Source organism: Jaculus jaculus, chromosome 6 (genome assembly GCF_020740685.1).
Source record: "Jaculus jaculus isolate mJacJac1 chromosome 6, mJacJac1.mat.Y.cur, whole genome shotgun sequence".
NCBI classification, from domain to species: Eukaryota; Metazoa; Chordata; class Mammalia; order Rodentia; family Dipodidae; genus Jaculus; species Jaculus jaculus.
In genome coordinates, this window is record NC_059107.1 from 10,482,895 (window position 1) to 10,502,934 (window position 20,040).

At 51.0% G+C, this 20,040-nt stretch overlaps 1 protein-coding gene and 1 non-coding gene across 2 annotated transcripts in view; one reads left to right on the plus strand and one right to left on the minus strand.

The window, feature by feature from the left end:
- Nucleotides 1-481: 481 nt before the first annotated feature.
- Wnt3a (Wnt family member 3A) overlaps nt 482-20,040 on the minus strand; it is a 47,069-nt gene continuing 27,510 nt past the window's right edge. The window contains exons 3-4 of the mRNA XM_004657446.2: nt 3,360-3,625; nt 482-961 (exon numbers count right to left, since the gene is read on the minus strand). Coding sequence (XP_004657503.2) covers nt 482-961; nt 3,360-3,625 — 746 coding nt within the window. The remainder of the gene's footprint in view (nt 962-3,359; nt 3,626-20,040) is intronic.
- Nucleotides 12,502-12,634, plus strand: LOC123461953. The gene has a single exon (XR_006637997.1). It is a non-coding gene; the product is annotated as a small nucleolar RNA SNORA33 (small nucleolar RNA).

Below are 20,040 nucleotides of genomic sequence, written 5' to 3' on the forward strand. Positions count from 1 at the left end.
TGGGAGCTTAGGTCCGCTCAGGACGGAGCTCAGATGGAGCTCCGCCCCATCCAGAGCCCCACCTCCCTCGGAGTGGGTTCCCCTCCCCCACCCACAGCTCCACCCATCCAGGGAGCACCCTGCTTTCCTCCAGCCCCAGCCCCAGCCCCAGCCCCAGTGAGGTCCACCCTGAAAGCCCTCCTCTCCAGAGCTTCGCCGCCCCATCCAGACGCCCGGCGCAGCGGGTAGGGAGCCCCGCCCCCAGCGGGAGATGCTGCGGCCGCGCTGGAGCCTTACCTGGTCGAGGGAGGAGTCCCGTCCAGGCCCAGTTATCTGTCCAGAGACGAGGTCCTCAGCAGGAGCCCCGCCCACTCCCACCCTCACCCCCCCCCCACCCCCCGCTCCAGCTCGGAGTCCAGCCCTGCGCCGGGAGCGGGCGCCCCCAGCCTGGCCCCCGCCCGCCCCGCGCTCGGTGCCGTGGGGAGCCCCAGCCCGCCGCCGCCTACTTGCAGGTGTGCACGTCGTAGACGCGCGTGCACTCCTGGCAGCTGACGTAGCAGCACCAGTGGAAGACGCAGTGGCACTTCTCCCGGCGCCGCTCGGTGCGCGCGTTGTGGCCGCGGCCGCAGCACAGCAGGTCGCAGCCGTCGATGCCCGGCGAGCTCACGTTGCAGGTGCGGTCGCGCGTCCCGAACGATCCCGTCTCCGGGTTGGGCTCGCAGAAGTTGGGCGAGACCTCGTAGTAGACCAGGTCGCGCTCCGTGGGCACCTTGAAGTAATTGTAGCGCGGGCGCAGGGTCTCCACCCAGCCGCGGGACTCGCGGTGCTTCTCCACCATCATCTCCGAGGCGCTGTCGTACTTGTCCTTGAGGAAGTCGCCGATGGTGCGGAAGTCCGGCTGGGACCACCAGCACGTCTTCACCTCGCAGCTCCCCGACAGCCCGTGGCATTTGCACTTGAGGTGCATGTGGCTGGCGATGGCCTGCGGAGGCGTGCATGCGCATAAGCCAGCCTGCGCTTCCGCCTGCAGCCCACCTGCAGAGACTTCTTTCTCTCTGCTCGTTCCCAATTCCCCGTGGTGACTTGGGTCTTCCCTGTCAGACCCAGGCCTGGGGGCGGGGAGGTGGAGGGGGAGGTTCCCTTCTGATTCTCCTTCCTGGGATGAGGGAGTGTAGGCCTGTCGTACTTTGAGGATGTCAAGGGAAAGACTTGGGAAACTGCCCAGAGCTGGTGCGGTGGGCTGGGTGGGAAGGCTAGGGGATTCCTGAGCGGGCACTTACTAGGGGTGGCCATTGTGAGGGCTCTGGGAGGCCTTGGGGGGCTGAAGACAGTGGACAGAGGAGGGCCTGGATGAGCATCATGGGCGGTAGGGCCACTTTCCTCCCTCCCTCCCTCCCTCCCTCCTTCTCTCTCTCTCTTTCTTTCTTTTCTGTGAAGTTCTTATCTCTCCTTGCAGTTTTTTTTTTTTTTTCCTGTGGAAGGTCTGGGTTTGTTTTTATTTTCATTTATTTTTTGTTTTGTTTGAAACAAGGCCCAGGCTGGTTTCAAACTCATCATATAATTCAGGCTGGCTCACTCATGGTCCTCCTGTCTCAGCCTCCCTAGTGCTGTGGTTACAGACTTGGGCCACCACATCCAGTTACATTCTGTTTTTGTTTGTATGTTTTCTAGAAATGTCTGGAATGGGGGAGGCACTTGTCAGCTTTGGCTCACTATAAAGTGATCTAGCTGCCTTGTTTTATTGGGGACCATCCACTGCTTCTGGATGAGTTGAGTCGCTAGAAGAATCTTTCGCCCTGCTCCCTGGAGAATATCGGGCTTTGTGGCTGGAGTCTGAGGGAAGGGTGAAGCTCTGACGTTGCATGCAGAGACACATTTCACTGGCAGCTCGCCCTCAGGTGCACTTGGCATCACTCAGACCAGAGACCCCTGCTTACCCTTTTCAGAGAATTTCCAAGAACCAGAGGTTAAAAACAAAAAACAAAAAACACTTCTTTCCTTCCTTATTTTTAGTTATTTGTTTTGATTTTTTTGAGGCAGGGTCTCAACCTAGCTCAGCCTCCTGAATACTGGGATTATAGGCGTGAAACCACTATGCCAGGCTTTTGTTTTTATTTTTTGAGACAGGGTCTCATGTAGCCTAGGCTAGCCTCAGACTCTGTGCAGCAGTTTAGGATGACCTTGAACTCCTAATCTTCCTCCTTCCACCTCCCAGGGGCTGGGATTACAGGTGAGTACTAACACACCCTTCTTAAAGTGCTTTAAAAACATAAGCTTTTAGCCCGTTTCCCTCCCCATCACTATCTCTACTTCTCTAGAAATTCCCTAGAGGGTGTCAGCCTTCCCTACTACTAACTTATGATTCTGTCCTTCAGTCTGCCAGTTTGGGGTGTGTTCTCTGAGGGTCTGTCCTTTGAGGGACACCAAGTTCATCTGTGGACAAGTTGCCATAGTGAAATTCATCTCTTCACAAACAGGGGTTCATATTTTCACCATTTCTGAATTCCCCAGTGCTGGCCCCAAAGCCCGATCACTCTCCAAGGAAAAGGAAGCCTTTGAAGTCTTGTTGTCTCCTCTGTCTTGTAGATCCTGATATCTCAACGAAAATCTCTCATTGCATGCCTCCCCCCTCGTCAAGCAACCCATCACATATATCAACTATCCCTAGCAACTGTCTATCTCTTTGTTTTTTTTTTTTTGAGGTAGGGTCTCACTCTAGCCCAGGCTGACCTGGAATTCACCATGGAGTCTCAGGGTGGCCTCGAACTCACGGCAGTCTACCTACCTCTGCCTCCCCAGTACTGGGATTAAAGGCATGCACCACCACGCCTGGTTCTTTCTTTTCTTTTTTGAGGTAAGGTCTCACTTTAGCCCAGGCTGACCTGGAACTCACTCTGTAGCCCCAGGCGGGCCTCAAACTCACAGTGATCTTCCTACCTTGGCTGGGATTAAAGGCATCTCAGTTTATATCCATCCATCCGTCTATTGCTCCTGTCTCTGACTTCATGTCTTGTCATCTTTGGTGTGTGTATTTTCTACCTGCATAACTCCCATGTTCTATGGCTTCCTTACTGTCTTCCTCCCCAGGCTGTGCAGGAACTCCTTCAGGTCAAGCTGTGGCCTTGATTCCTTCCCAGTGACCCTAAGTCCACAGGTGGGCTTGGCATTTTGTGGGAATGCACTGGAAACTTGAGGAACAGCCGGGCCGTGCTGGCCTTCACATCCTGGACCCTCCATCCTGACTACCAAGGGCAGTCCTCCTCTAGCCCCCTGTTTTGTCCCCAACACACACACACACACACACACATACACACACACACACACACACGTGTGTGAAGAAAGTCCTCTTGCCGCAGGACTCTTAGGTGCCATGGACATACCTGGCGCCCAGCTTCGTTGTTGTGGCGGTTCATGGCAGAGCGGGCATCTGGCCTGTTCTCCCGGGCATCTGCGAACTCCCGGGACACCATTCCACCAAATTCGATGTCCTCACTGCAGCCACCCCACTTCCAGCCCTCTCCAGGGGAGCCTTGGAGGCGGTTGCTACAGCCACAGAAGATTGATGAGCCCTCTGCACATGAGCGTGTGACCGCAAAGGCCACTCCAGCCGAGGCAATCGCATGGACAAAAGCTGACTCCCGCGTAGCTGCACAGGGAAGAGGCGGGGAGTTAGTGGGACAGGGCGGAGGGCTGCAGTCAGAAAGGTGGACATTCAGGGCAGGAGGAGGGAGAACTCCTCAGAGGACACAGTGCTTCTAGGGTCTTGCCTGAAGACTCCCGACCCTGACTAATGTCTGAAGTTCTTCCCTAAGTTTTCATGTAGTAGTTTCACAGCTCAGACTTGTACATTTTAGTCAAATACAGTTTGTTTTTTATATGTGGCAGATAAGGGTTTGGTTTTGTTCTTGTGTGTGTAGACATCAGTAATCTAGGTTCCCAGCACTATTTAGAAAAGACACTGGTTCCCTCATGTGAGTTCTAGGCACCATTTGTTTGAAATCATTTGAGTATAAATGTGTGGGTTTATTTCTGGAATTGATGTTCTGTTCCATTGGTCCATGTGTCTCTTTTTGCCAGCATTATACTTTTTATTTGTTTTAATAGCTCTAGAATATGCACATGGAATATGACTTGGCATAAAGAAGTGTGAAGTCCTGTAGTTTATAGCAAGATGGATGAACCCAGAAGACATTAAGTGAATAGGCCAGGCACAGAAGACATAGTGGCATTCTGATGTGGAGTCTAAAAAAAGATAATTTCATAGAAGTAAAGAATAGAATGATGGTGACCAGAGCCCTGGGAGGGGGGAGAGGAGAGAGGTGGCAAGATGTTGGTCAGTGGGCTTAAAGTTGCACTTAGAGTTGGGGAATGAGTTCTGGTTTGGTATTGAACAATAATGACTACAGTGAACAGTAATTTATTGTATATATTAAAAATAGTGGGCTGGAGAGATGACTCAGCACTTAAGGTGCTTGCCTGCAAAACCCAAGCACTTGAGTTTGATTCCTCAATATCCACATAAAGCCAGATGCACAAAGTGGTGCATGCATCTGGAGTTTGTCTGCAGTGGCTAGAGGCCCCGGCATGCCCATTCTCTCTCTTTCTTTTTCTCTCCCTCTCCCTATCTCCCTGCTTGCAAATAAATAAACTAAATAAAAATAGTTGGGCTAGGAGATGGCTCAGTGGTTAAAAGTACTTGCTTGCAAAGCCTAAGAGCACAGGTTTGATTCCTCAGTATCCACATAAAGCCAAATGCACAAAATGGTGAAGGTATTGAGAGTTTGTTTGCATTAGTAAGAGGCCTTGGTGCATCCCTTCTCTGTCTTTTCCTCTGTCTTCCCTTCTCTCTCTCAAATAAAAATATTTTAAAAAATTATTAGCCAGGTGTAATGATGCAAGACTTTAATCCCAGAACTCATAAGACAGAGGTAGGAGAATTACTATGAATTTGAGGCCAGCCTGAAACTACATAGTGAATTCCAGGTCAGCCTGGGTTAGAGCAAGACCCTGCCTCAAAAAATCAACAAAATATTTATTTATTTATTTACTTGAAAGAAGAGAGAGAGAATGAATGAGAATGGGTGTCTCAGGGCCTCCTGCCGCCTCAAATGAACTCCAGATGCATGTACCACTTTGTGTATCTGGCTTTACATGGGCAACAGAGAAATGAAGCATTGAGCCAGGCATGGTGGCACACACCTTTAATCCCAGCACACAGGAGGCTAAGGCAGGAGGATTGCTGAGAGTTTCAGGCCAGCCTGACACTACAGAGTGAGTTCCAGGTTAGCCTTGGCTAGAGTGAGACCCTTCCTTGAAAAACACCAAAACATAAGAAAAAAATAAATAAAATTTAGCAAAACAAAAAGCACCAGAAAAGCCAGGCGTGGGGGTGCACACCTTTAATTCTGAGCACTCGGGAGGCAGAGGTACGAGGATTGCCATGAGTTTGAGGCCACCCTGAGACTACAGAGTGAACTCCAGGTCAGCCTGGGCTAGAGTAAAACCCTACCTCAAAAAAACAAAACCAAAAACAAACAAACAACAACAACAAAATCATCAGCAAGCCAAGAGCAGGGTGGTACATACTTGTAATCCCAGCACTTAGAAGGCTGAGCCAAGAGGATTGCTTTGAGTTCAAAGCCAGCCTGGGCTACATAGCAAGTCAGGCCAGCCAGGAATATATAACAAAACATTGTCTTAAAAAATTACAGTAGTGTCCACAAGGGCAGATGCCCAATGCCACTTACCACAGAGCAATGCAAACAAAGGTGCCACCTCATGCATACAAGAGCTGCTGGAGTCAAATCAGAAGTCAGCAAGGGCTGGTGAGGACATGGAGAAAACTAGCCTCCTATAGGAGACTGGGAGGAAGGATAAGGGTACAGTTCTCTTAGAAGCCACTTCCTCAGAAGCCAAACATACACTTCTCCACCCAGGGCCTGAGTCCCTCCTCCAGGGGAAACCCATGCCAATGCCACAGCACAGTGTGGACACAGTGTTTACAAGGATGGACATCCTGGCTGCTGGTGATTGTAGGGCTGGGATAGGAGCTGACTGCGTGCTGCTTGCTTTTAAATGGGTAAAGAGGGCTGGAGGGATGGCTTAGTGGTTAAGGCGTTTGCCTGTGAAGACTAAGGACCCAGGTTCCATTCCCCAGGATCCACGTTAGCCAGATGTACAAGGGGGCGCACACATCTGGAGTTCATTTGCAGTGGCTGGAGGCCCTGGCATGCCCATTCTTTCTCTCTCTTCCCCCTCTTTCTCTGTTAAATAAATATAAAAAGATGAAATATTTAAATGGGTAAAGAGAGGGGGGATGGGTAAACGGTGCTATTTTTTTGCCGAAAGGCAAGTTAGGAAGGGGCTGTTGCTGTGAGCTTAAGAGACTCAGAACCAAGGGAGGCATGGGGGAGGTAGTGACTTGCAGAAGGTAAAATGGACTGGAGGCAGGCTTCCTCACACAGGGGAATGAAAGCTTCATCTCTCCTAGCATGTCCACCCTCTTGTGCAGGGCAAGAAGCAACATCTGCCTTGGGTATAAGGGTGAGGGGACCCAGGCACACCAGCCCTGCTGTTACTAATAGAAGGCATTCTCTCGTCCACTTGCCACCAGACAGAAGAAGGCTGTGGCCTCTCTTGACTCTACCTGGACACCAACCAAATCTTGGGAGATTAGTCTCTGGGGCTCTTTGTGTCCTAAAGCTCAGGCAGGTTGGCGCAGAGGGACTGTGAACTAGTATGCGCCTATCCATGGAGCTCAGTGCTTATTCACACAGAGCTATCACCAAAGAGCTCACTTTGAGCCTCCTACCAAGAAGGCACAAAGAACATGGGCCATGGCTTCCCTGTGGCTGGCTGAGGCACTGGCTCTTTTGGTGACTCTAGTTTCTACAGACTTGCATCACTCCCTGGATGGCCTTCTTCAGAGTCTAGCTGCTCTGTCCCTTCCCTAGGGCTCTGGATACCCCACCTAAGCTGGCCTGGAGCCCCAAAAGGAACTCTTATCTCCTCAAGGGGTCTGGGGAAGGGCTCTGCTGGCCAGTGAAAGACTGCCCATATTGGACAGTTGGCTTTAACCCACTGGCTCTGGCCTCTCAGGGGGCTCCAGGGTTTCCCAGTTCACTCTGTGCCCCCAGATGGACCACATGGACCCCGCAGAGGCTCGTAAGTGCACTCAGCCTCTAGCTGCCTCCTCCGCACGTGCGTGCGCAGCTGCTCACTGCAGGCTGAGCTCTACGCTCAGTGCTAGTGCGGCATGCAGGTCCCTTCTGAAGTTCTTGAAGGCTTTCACCCTGCTTGCCTTGCTTTCATCTCACCAGCACCTTGCCCACTGATGGTGAGACTACTGTGTGGGTCTGCAAATGGACCCAGAACAGGTCCCTGTCTGGTAGCCACTGCCTTCACCCCTTCCCAGCGTATCTAAAGGCCCCTACCCTGTTTTCCTTTCCTAATACAAATGTTCAGTTAGAGGACAGGCTGAATGAATACATAGCAGTGATCACTGGACACAGCTCATCACCCCTGTCCTAGTTTATCTTTGAAGTACCCGAGTTCCTTCCCCGTGCTTCCGGGTCCTCAGCTTCCCTACTTTCCTGCCCTGAGCCTGGGTCAGGGACCTTAAGCCTGAGCTGCCTCCTGGGTACTGTCTACCTCTCTGTACTCTCTCCTTCCCAGCCTCACAGCCGGGCATCCCTGCCTCATAACACCCTGCTCCGCCAAAGGAAGCTGCCTTCGCATCCGAGGAGGGTGGAGCCAACAGGAGCCACCCAGCCCCACCAGCCCTTCTCTGTTCAGAGATAAGGGGCCAGTTGGGGCCTCGCCCCTGCCCTGCCTGGAACAAAGGAGGCGTGGGGCTTGCAGCTTATCAGGACTCAGCAAACAGCCACGGGCTGGCAGACACACTTGAGGGAAACGGTGCGCAGGGCAGGGAGAGGGCAGTTCACAGACAAGAGGTCATTCTTGCTCAGCTCTGTCACCAACTGACTGGGAGGGCCTCCTTTCCTTCACACTGAGCCTCAATTTCCCCTAAAGTCAAATAAGGAAGAGGGGATGCTTCTGGTAAAGTCAGGGTCGGTTAAGCTGAGGAAATGCTGGGGGTAGCTTTCAACTGGTTACTGAAGAAATGAAGACCGGAATCCTCTTTGCAAACAAATTTAAAACTGACCCCTATAGCCCTGCTCCACCCCCTACGCCAGGCCATGAACGAAGCTACAGGCTGTGCAAGACCACAGGCCAGATGAGCATGAGATGGTGTATTTGACAAGCGGTTCTGAATTAAAGGTGAGACCACAGGTTTCTAAGCTCTCCAAGACAGTGGCCAATTAACTACAAGGGGAAACATCTAATTCTGTTCTGGAGAAACCTGCATACACCACTTTTTAAGCAGTTTGTGATTAGTATCTTCTTAATTTTTTAATTGCTTATTTTTGACACTTTATACAGGTATAAATGATTTTTTAAAATATTTACTTACAAGAAAGAGAAAGAGAGAGATGGACTATGGGCACACCAGGGCCTCTTGCTGCTGTGAACAAACTCCAGACACATGTGCCACACTGTCCATCTGGTTTTATGTGGGCACTGGGGAATCAAACCCAGGCCGGCAGGCATTTTAAGCAAGCATCTGAGCAATCTCCCCAGCCCTACAATGCTTCTGGATCCCACTCACCCCAATTACCCTCTTTCCCTCCCACTAACACTTCCTTCTTCCCTGTGAGTCTCCATCCTGCTATCATGTCTCATGTATTTATCTGCTGATGATTTAAATTCAGGTTGCTTGCATAATTGTGGGTGGGCAGTCTGGGGCCTGGAGAGATGGTTTAGCAGTAAAACACTTGCCTGTGAAGCTTACGGACCCCAGTTCAAGGCTCAATTCCCCAGGACCCATGTAGGCTAGATGTACAAGGTGGCACATGTATCTGGAGTTTGTTTTCAGTGTCTGGAGGCCCTGATGCACCCATACACACACTTTCTCTCTCCCTCCCTCTCTCTCTCTGTCTCTCTCTCTGCCTCTTTCTGTCTCTTTGTTGCTCTCAAATAAATAAATAAAAATAACAAAAGAAAATTTTTATAAAAGAATGGGCAGTCTGCCAGTAGCTACACAACTAAAGGACATGACTCCCTTTCCCCCAGGAATCATATATATATAACCAAATATATATTACTCTAATATATATAAGCTATATATATATGTACAGAGAGAGAGAGAGAGAGAGAGAGAGAGTGTCCCATAGCCCAAGCTGGCCAGGAACTTATGATTATCCTCTGCATGTTTCTCAAACACTGGGATCAAAGATGTCAGTCGAAATAACTGCCTGCTAGACACCACCTCAAAGAAAGGAATCCAGGGCTGGAGAGATGGCTTAGTGGTTAAGCGCTTGCTTGTGAAGCCCAGTTTGTTGCTCGATTTGCCAGGACCCACCTAAGCCAGATGCAGAAGGTGACGTATGCATTGAGTTCGTTTGCAGTGGCTGGAGGCCCTGATGCGCTCATTCTCTCTCTCTCTGTCTTCCTCTTTCTCTCTGTCTGTCACTCTCAAATAAATAAAAATAATAGAACAAACAGTTAAATAAAAAGGAATCCAGTTCACATTCCTAGCAATAGACCAATACCATGTACCTCCCCAGAAAAACTGAATGGTCCTCAAGGTAGGCTTGCCAAAGTTGCACAGTTTATACCTGACAGCCAGACGCTGTCTGCCAAGCCCAAATTGAGGTGCTTCCTACAAAATGGAGGTCTGAGCAGTGAGAGAGGGAAGGCTGGAGAAGCTCAAGAGATGTGGTGGCACAAAGACCTGTGCCATCTGAGTCAGGTCTGGGTTTTGGTGATATGTTGGAATCACTGGGTCCTCCCACCTAGGTGCTAGGAATTGAACCTGTGGCCTCACTCATGCTAGGCAAGTTCTTTGCCACTGAGCTATATAATCAGTCATTTTGATGGACAAAGCACAGTTACATACCATGCCAGCAGTATGGGAGGCTGCAGGAGAGGATACAAGGCTTTCGGTATCATTCTGGTAGGGTTTCTATATGTTTAAAATTATTTAAAAATTTAAAAATGAGTGCTGGGAGATTTCTTAACAGTTAAGGCTCTTGCCTGCAAAACCAGAGGGACTCAGGTTCAATTTCCCAGTACCCACACAAAGCCAGATGCACAAGGTGGTGCATGCATCTGGAGTTCATTTGCAGAGGTTAGAGGTCCTGGCACTCCCGTTCTCTCTCTCTCATAAACAAACAAACAAACAAATATTTTTACGAAATGAGTGGGGTGTGGTGGCACATTCCTTTAATCACAGCATTCAGGAGGCGGAGGTAGGAGGATCACTGTGAGTTCAAGGCCAGCCCAGGAGTACAAAGTGAGTGCCAGGTCAGCCTGGACTAGAGTGAGACCCTACCTCAACCTCCGGCCCCCCTCAAAAAATCAGAACATGAGAAATCATGTTGAAGTTGCTCAGAAGGAAGGCCTTAGACTATCCATCTAGGGAACATCCCAGAGTCAGGGACTTGAATCCCAGTGGAATGGTTCATGACCTTCAGAGATCCTGGGAACACACGTTTTCCCAGAGAGGGAATCTGTTGCTTTTGACCAATTCCCATGGGGTTTTAGAACACATATGGTGAATGACTCCCTGGCCCACCCTTTTCAGAGAATCAAGATGGAGCTTCCCTGAGATCTCTGTGGTGGGCCACGGCAGCTGCCTTGAGCATAGCCAAGTTCTTTGCCACAAGCAATACCTTTTTTTTTTTCTTAAAAAATACTTATTTATTTATTTGATAGAGAAAGAAAGAGGCAGATACAGAGAACGGGCACACTAGGGCCTCTACCCACTGCAAACAAACTCCAGACACAGGTGCCACTATGTACATCTGGCTTACATGGGTACTGGGGAGTTGAACCTGGGTCCATAGGCTTCCACAGGCAAGTGTCTTAACCACTAAGCCACCTCTTCAGCCCCCAACACTTTTTTTTTTTTTCCTTTGAGGCACAGTCTCACTCTAGCCCAGGCTGATGTGGAACTCACTCTGTAGTCTAGACTGGCCTCAAACTCACAGTGATCTTCCTACTTCAGCCCTCTTAGAGTGCTAAGATTAAAAGTGTGCATCCCCCACAGCCAGCTCCACAAACCTTTGTCAGAGGTTTTTTGCTACGGGAAGTATCATGACTCCAGAAAACAAGTGAATCAACTCAGCTAGCAGGAAAGTACCATACCTCAGATGGGCTGCTGAAGAACAGATGAGGTCCAAGCTGTCTGCAGGCAACTGGGCCCAGGGTGCTAAAACAAATGCTGTCGATTTGAGGGAGTCTTCTGGGGTGGAGCTAAGCCTTTGGGCTAGGGAAAGCTTGCTCTGTTCAGACCTAAGACTCAACCCATACTGCCCTCATTTATAGAGAAAGAAGAGGAAGCTGGGTATGGTGGCACTCGCCTTTAATCCCAGCACTCAGGAGGCAGAGGTAGGAGGTTCGCCATGAGTTCGAGGCCACCCTGAGAGTACATAGTGAATTCCAGGTCAGCCTGAGCTAGAGCAAGACACTACCTCAAAAAACCAAGAAGAGGAATTATGTGAAAGAATTGTTTTAAATATTTTTAAATAATTTACTTATTTGAGAGAGGAAGAGGCAGATAGAGAATGGGCACACCAGGGCCTCTATCCACTGCAAATGACCTCCAGATACATGTGCCACCTTGTGCATCTGCTTATGTGAGTACTGGGAAATCGAACCTGGGCCCTAAAAACCCTAGGTGTGGCTATGCATGCCTGTAGCCCTAGTCCTGTGGGGTGCAGAGATGGAGAATTGCTGGGGCTTGCTGGCCCCCAGTCTGACTAAAAATGGCAGCTCTGGGTTTACTCTTCATCTCAAGAAAATAAAGCAGAAGTGTGATCGAAGAGGAGACCTGACATTCTCCTCTGGCCGCTGCAGATGTGCAACACAGGGAATCACACATATGCACCCACGTGTATTTACCATACATCACAAATCCAAGAGAGATGGGGGGGAGGGGGGGGAGGAAGCAAATTCCAAGCCAGGTACTGTTACTCTTGCCTGTAATACCAGCATTGGGGAAACTAAGCCAGGAGAATTGTAAATTGAGGCTTGTCTTCTTGGACAAGAGAGAAAGAGACACACAGAGAGAGAGAGGAGGGAAGAGAAAGAAGAGAAGAGAAAACTTTTCTATCCTTAGTGGGAATCTCAGCTGGCTCAAGGTAGGTATTTTGCTTTGGGGTTCCCTAAGTCATCTTTGAGACTTATAGTTGACAATTGAGATCATAATGGTGGACAAGGAAACATGAGTCCTAGGGCAGGCATGGATAGTGGATGGGTAGATGGTTGGATAGGCAGATAATGGGTGTGTGGACAGTACATGGATCAGAGTAGGGGATGGGTAAATGCATTGGTGAATGGATGGCTGATAAGTGGATGGACATGTGTGGGTAACAGATGCGTGGACAGTCCATGACTGAATGGATGGATGCTATGAGGATGGGTGGGTGGTTGACTAAATGGACAAGAGTGGCATTTGTTAAGCCAGCTAATTAATTGGTCTGCTTATCTGAATGTGTTTCTGCAGAAATGTCGAGAGCTGGCAACGGTGAGGCCATGTTACGAGCCTTAAGGACAGCTGAGGTCGTTAAGGTCCCTGAAAATGGCTACAATACCTTAATGTTGGAGCATTTTCATAAGCCTTAATTTTAATGTAACTTGTTCTAAGTTTAATGGACGTTGAGAATTAATAAATTGCATGTGTTTTTTAAGAAAAAGAAAGAGTGGCATTTGTTAATCACAGTAAGTGGGCTGCTGGATGACTAGATGGATAGACGGGTGGATGACAGCTGTGTGGATGGTACCTGGATGGATGGATGGATGGGGTGATGGATGCATTGATAGATGGTTAGTTGGATGACTAGATGGATAGACGGGTGGATGACAGCTGTGTGGATGGTACCTGGATGGATGGATGGATGGGGTGATGGATGCATTGATAGATGGTTAGTTGGATGACTAGATGGATAGATGGGTGGATGACAGCTGTGTGGATGGTACCTGGATGGATGGATGGATGGGGTGATGGATGCATTGATAGATGGTTAGTTGGATGACTAGATGGATAGACGGGTGGATGACAGCTGTGTGGATGGTACCTGGATGGATGGATGGATGGATGGGGTGATGGATGCATTGATAGATGGTTAGTTGGATGACTAGATGGATAGACGGGTGGATGACAGCTGTGTGGATGGTACCTGGATGGATGGATGGATGGCGTGATGGATGCATTGATAGATGGTTAGTTGGATGACTAGATGGATAGACGGGTGGATGACAGCTGTGTGGATGGTACCTGGATGGATGGATGGATGGGGTGATGGATGCATTGATAGATGGTTAGTTGGATGACTAGATGGATAGATGGGTGGATGACAGCTGTGTGGATGGTACCTGGATGGATGGATGGATGGGGTGATGGATGCATTGATAGATGGTTAGTTGGATGACTAGATGGATAGATGGGTGGATGACAGCTGTGTGGATGGTACCTGGATGGATGGATGGATGGGGTGATGGATGCATTGATAGATGGTTAGTTGGATGACTAGATGGATAGACGGGTGGATGACAGCTGTGTGGATGGTACCTGGATGGATGGATGGATGGATGGGGTGATGGATGCATTGATAGATGGTTAGTTGGATGACTAGATGGATAGACGGGTGGATGACAGCTGTGTGGATGGTACCTGGATGGATGGATGGATGGGGTGATGGATGCATTGATAGATGGTTAGTTGGATGACTAGATGGATAGACGGGTGGATGACAGCTGTGTGGATGGTACCTGGATGGATGGATGGATGGGGTGATGGATGCATTGATAGATGGTTAGTTGGATGACTAGATGGATAGATGGGTGGATGACAGCTGTGTGGATGGTACCTGGATGGATGGATGGATGGGGTGATGGATGCATTGATAGATGGTTAGCTGGATGACTAGATGGATAGACGGGTGGATGACAGCTGTGTGGATGGTACCTGGATGGATGGATGGATGGATGGGGTGATGGATGCATTGATAGATGGTTAGTTGGATGACTAGATGGATAGACGGGTGGATGACAGCTGTGTGGATGGTACCTGGATGGATGGATGGATGGGGTGATGGATGCATTGATAGATGGTTAGCTGGATGACTAGATGGATAGACGGGTGGATGACAGCTGTGTGGATGGTACCTGGATGGATGGATGGATGGCGTGATGGATGCATTGATAGATGGTTAGCTGGATGACTGGGCAGACAAATGTGGTTGTTAGGGAGGGGCAGATAGAGCTCTATCTCAGCTGAGGGCAACAATCTGCAGATTCCAGGAGCTACGGGATGAGCTTCAACCGTAAGATCTTACTTTCTGGATCTTGAGACTTTCTTCCTTTCTCTCGTTTTCTTCCTATTTCTTTTATGACACAGGGTCTCACTATGTCCCCGGAACTCATGAACTGGCTCAGACAAAAAGAAAGCCCACAGAGGGTCAGCTAGGGGCCCCTGGCTGAGATCCCAAGAGAGATCTCTGCACCCTCCAGCACAGGCAGTTGGAGTTCCTCCAGGAGTTCCCTTGGCCAAGTGTTGAGACGGCAAGACACTTAGCTATACAGCTCAGTCCCATACCCCGTGACCAAGGTAGATACACACTTGTTTTCCCCTCAATGGGAAGACTGAGTGGGCTAATGTTGGATGAGAGGAGAAGATTCTTGGAATATGCCTATTGGCCCTTGGTGGACTTCTGAATAGCTTTCTGAATGATGTGGCTGATCAGATGTGCCCACAGGACAATGAAATGAAGCCTTGGGAGGTAGAATGTTCTCGTCTATGGTGGGGGGGGCATGCTCCTCAGCATGGGAGCTGCCCCATCTGGCCATGGTGAGTATGTGCCTCTGTACAAGGTTACCAGAGACTTGGTCCAACTATTCTACCCTCAGATTTAGATTGGAGCTTGGTCTAATCCCTCTCCTCTTGTTGGTGACCAGAGGATGAAGACACCTCAGCCATGATTCATAAGGGCTACACTAGGCTCTGAACAGGACCAGCACCCTGCCAGGAGTGGGCAACCAGAGGCCATGTCTGACATACTCTCCCTCAGAGCAGGAGATAGCGGGAGATACAGAGGAGCCTGCTGTGGTCACTCCACGGGATGCCAGCGGACCTCTGGCTGGTCTCTACCTGAGGGTGAGTTCCTTGGTGATGGGCTCTGACACTTGGGTTCTGGCTGCAGTTAACCAGGGAAGGGCCAAGGCTCAGCCCCCAAATTGGAATGTAGGTCTGACCCATAAGCCTTTGTCTGGAGGACTGGCTTCCTTCCCCAAATTTTGCAGGACATTTCTAGGTACAGCCTTGTGAGTCTCCCCTCCCCCCGCTAGCTCCTGCAGGGATGTGACTGCCCTACAGACCTTGGAGCTCCAAGCCTTCCTTTCTTGTGGGACAGTCCGAGCCATCTAGGCTGGACACTCAGTTCTACAGGGGTGCGAGGGTCAGCGATGTCCAGGGACAGAGGCATGGTTACTGCTGGGTGGTCTTGCTGCGCAGCGGGGAAGTTCTGACTTGTGGAACAATGGGCAGTGTCTTCTTTCTAAGCACAACCACTGCTGCTAGCATCTCTCCCTCAGCTCTGCGGGGTGAACCGCCACACAGCCTGCTCAGAGGGTCTCCTCTGAGTCCTCCCTGCCCAGAACGCTGTGTGTGAGTGTTTGTGTGTGTGTGTGGGGTATGCATGCATGTGTGGTTTTCTATCACTTTCCACTTTATTTAAAAAATATGTTTTTTATTTTGTATTTGCTTTGGCAACACATATTCTAATATATATATATATATATTATTTATTTGCCAGGAGAGAGAGAAAGACGGGGGTGGGGTGGATATAGAGGGAGGGGAAGAGAAGGAGAGATTAGGAGAGAGAGAGATGGAAAGAAATGGGCATACTAGGGTCTCTTGCTGCAGACAAACTTCAGATGCATTTGCCACTTTGTGCATCTGGCTGTTACATGGGTACTGGGGAATTGAAACTGGGCCTGAAGGTTTTGCAAGTGAGTAAGTGACTTTAACTGCTGAGCCACTTCCCCAGCCCTTTCAGCTTGTTTTTCAAGACAGGCTCAGTCACTGAACATGGAGCTCACTCGTTCTGCTAGACAAGCTAACCAGCAAGGGCTGGGAACACTCCCGTATCTGCCTTCCCCGCACTGAGATTACTGGAGCCTGCCACTACACTCAGGGTGGTTGGGATTCGAACTCAGGCCCTCATGTTTTCACAGCAACGCTTTACCCACTGAGCCATTTTCCTAGTACCCCAACATGCTGGAAACAAGAGCAACTCTTGCTGTAGAAGCACACGTGCCTTCCAAGGCTCGGCCTGGGGAACCCAAGCAGACGACACAACGTGCTTACCCACAGGGCACCATCCACACCCTTCAGGTGGCACACACAAGGATCTATGTGATGAGCAGCCTGTGCCTGAGTATGCCAGTTATCTCCTTCTTAGGGGTGCCTGCCCCCCAATGTCCAGGCTTAGATTGGGAGCCTCCTTCGGAGGGAGGGAGGAAGAGGATTCTGCCTTACAGCCTCCCCCCCCTCCCCCCCCCCGTGGCACAGTCACAGCATTGCTCAGACCGGCAGGGACCTGAAGGCCACCATGGGGCCATCCATCCCGTTCCCATCCTGATGGCGGGAGAAGCTTCCAGAACATTCAGTGGGTGGGCACCTCTTTCCCCCACCAGCGATCTCCTCGCATGGGGCGGCGGGAGGGGGATGCTGTGGACCCCAGACCCTGGCTGTTGATGACTTGTAGGCCGGGCCCCGCCCCGGCGCCTCCCCTTATGAGGCTGCTCACTATCCCTCTTTCCCGAGGCCCCTCTCCAGGCCTCGGAGGAGCCGGGCGGCCCGGAGGGGGTGTCGCGGTGGCATTTGGTAATCACACGGCGGTACAAAAGGCCCCGGAGCCACCTGAGAGCGGAATGCGCCCCGCGCCCCTCCGTGGCCGCGGCCCCTGACACCGCCCGGGCCTGCGCGGCCAGGCGCCTCGCTGACCCGCTGGGGCTGATGAATCCGGCTTTGTGCGGCACTGTCACGCCGCGTTAGGCCCACAATGGCCAGCGATATTTTATATGAATTTCCCCCTGGCCGGTGATTAGGCGATCGCCGGCCAGTCATAGCAACCTGGAAGTATGCGCTGCCCGCCGTGCCGTCGGGCGCGAGGGGAAATCCTTATTCACACGCTTTAATTCAACACCCCGAAGGGCGTGTGAATCGCCAACAGCATTTTCACTTTTCCCTTGTGCTTAATCTTGTCGTCGTCGCGGGGACATTGTGCTCCGAGCCGGGCACAGTGGGGTGTCGGCCGGGGTCCCCCCTCCCACTGCGGAGAGTTAATGATATACTGGAGAGGCCCCTGGAGCCAGGGGAGCCCCCCTCCACCCCCAACGCATTCGCAAACGGCAACACTTTCGGATGGGGGGTCAGGGGTCGCAACCTGGATTTGGGGACGCTGTTTCCCCCTAAAAAAAAAAAAAAGCTACCCTTTCTGTCCCTCCAGAGCCCTAGGCCCCGCTTAGCCCCACCATGCTGGCCCCTCCATAGATCAAGCACACACAGAGAGGTGGAGGACCAACCCCTGAGAGGCTGAGATGCTGGGGCCGGTCCACAGAAAGGGGCTCTGCTGGGCAGGGAAGGAGGCTGGGCTGGCCCTCCCTGCTCAAGTTGAGCAGCGAGTATGTTTGGGAGATTCAGGAAGTTTATCCCCGACTTGACCAAACAAGGACAGGTGACTAGGCGTTTAGGACATACTGAGATTCTGATGCCCCGAAGTCCCCACTTCTGCCACCTGTCGTGACTGCAGGGGCCTTGGGGACCCACCACAAGTCTGACCACTTAAGTACTTTGAGTATGGCTGGCCTCGGGGATGTATATACATATAATAGGAGGTAGAGCGGATGCGCACCCTGTCCAGATTGGGTGAGATCTAAGTGGGGATCCTGTGGCGAGTGAGGGCTGCCTCTACAGGCAGGGAGCCCCTAGGGGTGCAGAGGGCAAGCCTGTCTATAGACAGATCCCTCCAGGCCCCTTCTGCATATGGAAGCCTTGGGTTCTGAGGACTGTGGGGCCCGAACTACTCAGTGTGGGTGCAGGTTGAGGTTTCAATTCCCAGGGCTAGGGCTCTGTGGGTTCTTTTTTGTTCCTTATGTCTCTGTAATTCTTGTCTAAGGTACAAATGTACCATCTAACCATGAGGAAACTGCCCTCCTTGCAAGGCTACATGTTTCCTGCTTAGGAAGCCTGCTAGCTGGACCCTGGCTGTCTATTGCACTTCCCACTGGACTCACGGCCACATCAACTGTTTTCCTGACCTCTACCCTGTGGACACTGGCCCTGGGATGGACCTGTCCGCCCTGGACAGGCTGGCCCTGCCCAGCCTTTGCTTGCAAGTTTTCCCACACACATCACCTTGCCAGAGGTCAAGAGAGGGGTGTTGCCCAGTTCTGGCCTGCCAGGTGTCCAGAGGCCCAAGGGACAGATAAGCTGCACCCAATCTTCATGCACTCAAAATTCTTCAAATGCTTCCTAACCTAACGCAGGTGGAAGAGTCCTGCTTCCTTTGGATGCTGGAGGAGAGCCCTCTTTAGAGCTCAGCTCAGTTTCTGCTGCCAAAGGCCCATGTTCCAAGGGCCAGAGCTTCCCGAGGCTCAGCTGCAGGCCAGCCAGACGCAAGATGATGGGTCTGAAAGCAGACGTGAGTGTGTAATCCTTCCTTCTTGTTTGTCACACACTTTACATATGCACACACACGCATCTATGACCCATGGGCACCCATACATACACAGTCCACATGGACATGCCCACACAGAAATATCCAGCCATGCTCAGGTACACATGCAATGCATATGAGCACACATATACACACATGCATTCCCATGTAACACACACTCACACGTCTGCACACATACCCATGCAATACACATAAATACATACAAACAGGTACATGAATGTACTTTCACATTGACTCATGCCCACACAAGACACAGATGCACACACATACCCATGCACACATCTGCACATATGATTCAGAGACATGCATACACAGAACACACGCTCATACATCCACACAAATACATATGCACATGGACATATCCCCCCACATAACACATATGGGCACCCACATGCATGATGTACACACTCACATACATAACACACATGTATATACATATTGTACACAAACCCAGGTTTGTGCCCTCTCTCTCTCTCTCTCTCTCTCTCTCTCTCTCTCTCTCTCTCACACACACACACACACACACACACACACACACACACACACACACGGCATTAAACTCTGTTCAACCGAGGCCACCTCAGCAGGGGTGGCCAGGCACCCCTATGGTGTCTGCCACAAAGCCTAGGGTGACCTTTGACATGATTAGGGTCGCCCTGACCCTAATCCAATCAGATTGATTACTGCAAGGCCAGCGGGCAGGCGTGGCGGGGGGGCAACTCCACAATGGTCTGTGGAGTCAGCCTCTCTGGGGCACCTGAAGGCCTTCCTCCCTTGACCACCAGGAATGAGTGGGGAGGAGCCAGGGCAGGGAGCGCCCTTTCCTATTTAAACTGAGTGGTGAGGAAGTGGGGTGGGGTTTTGATACTGGGTTCATCCAGCAAAAAGAAAGAAGGGTAACATATGATAAGAGAAAGGGGACAGGAAAAGGGGAGAGGAGCCAGAGAGAGCAGAAGAGAAAGTGGAGCGGGGACATGAGGGAACAGGACGCAAGAAGCAGCGTGACACTCAGCCATGGTTGCAGAAGGGACAGTGCAGGCTGCAACCCGGGGCAGGACAGCCTTGACAGACCGTGGACTCTCATGCCTACAGCTCCGGCTGCAGCCCACAGACAGCCTTTTGGAGGTAGAGCGTGGGTAGAGGAGCATGCGCACCCGTGCCCTCAGACCACAAGCTAACGGGACTGTTCCTTAGGGCAGGACTGGGCATCTGACCTGTGGGGGCCTTGTATTTGTCCAGGAGTCCCTGAGCAACCTGC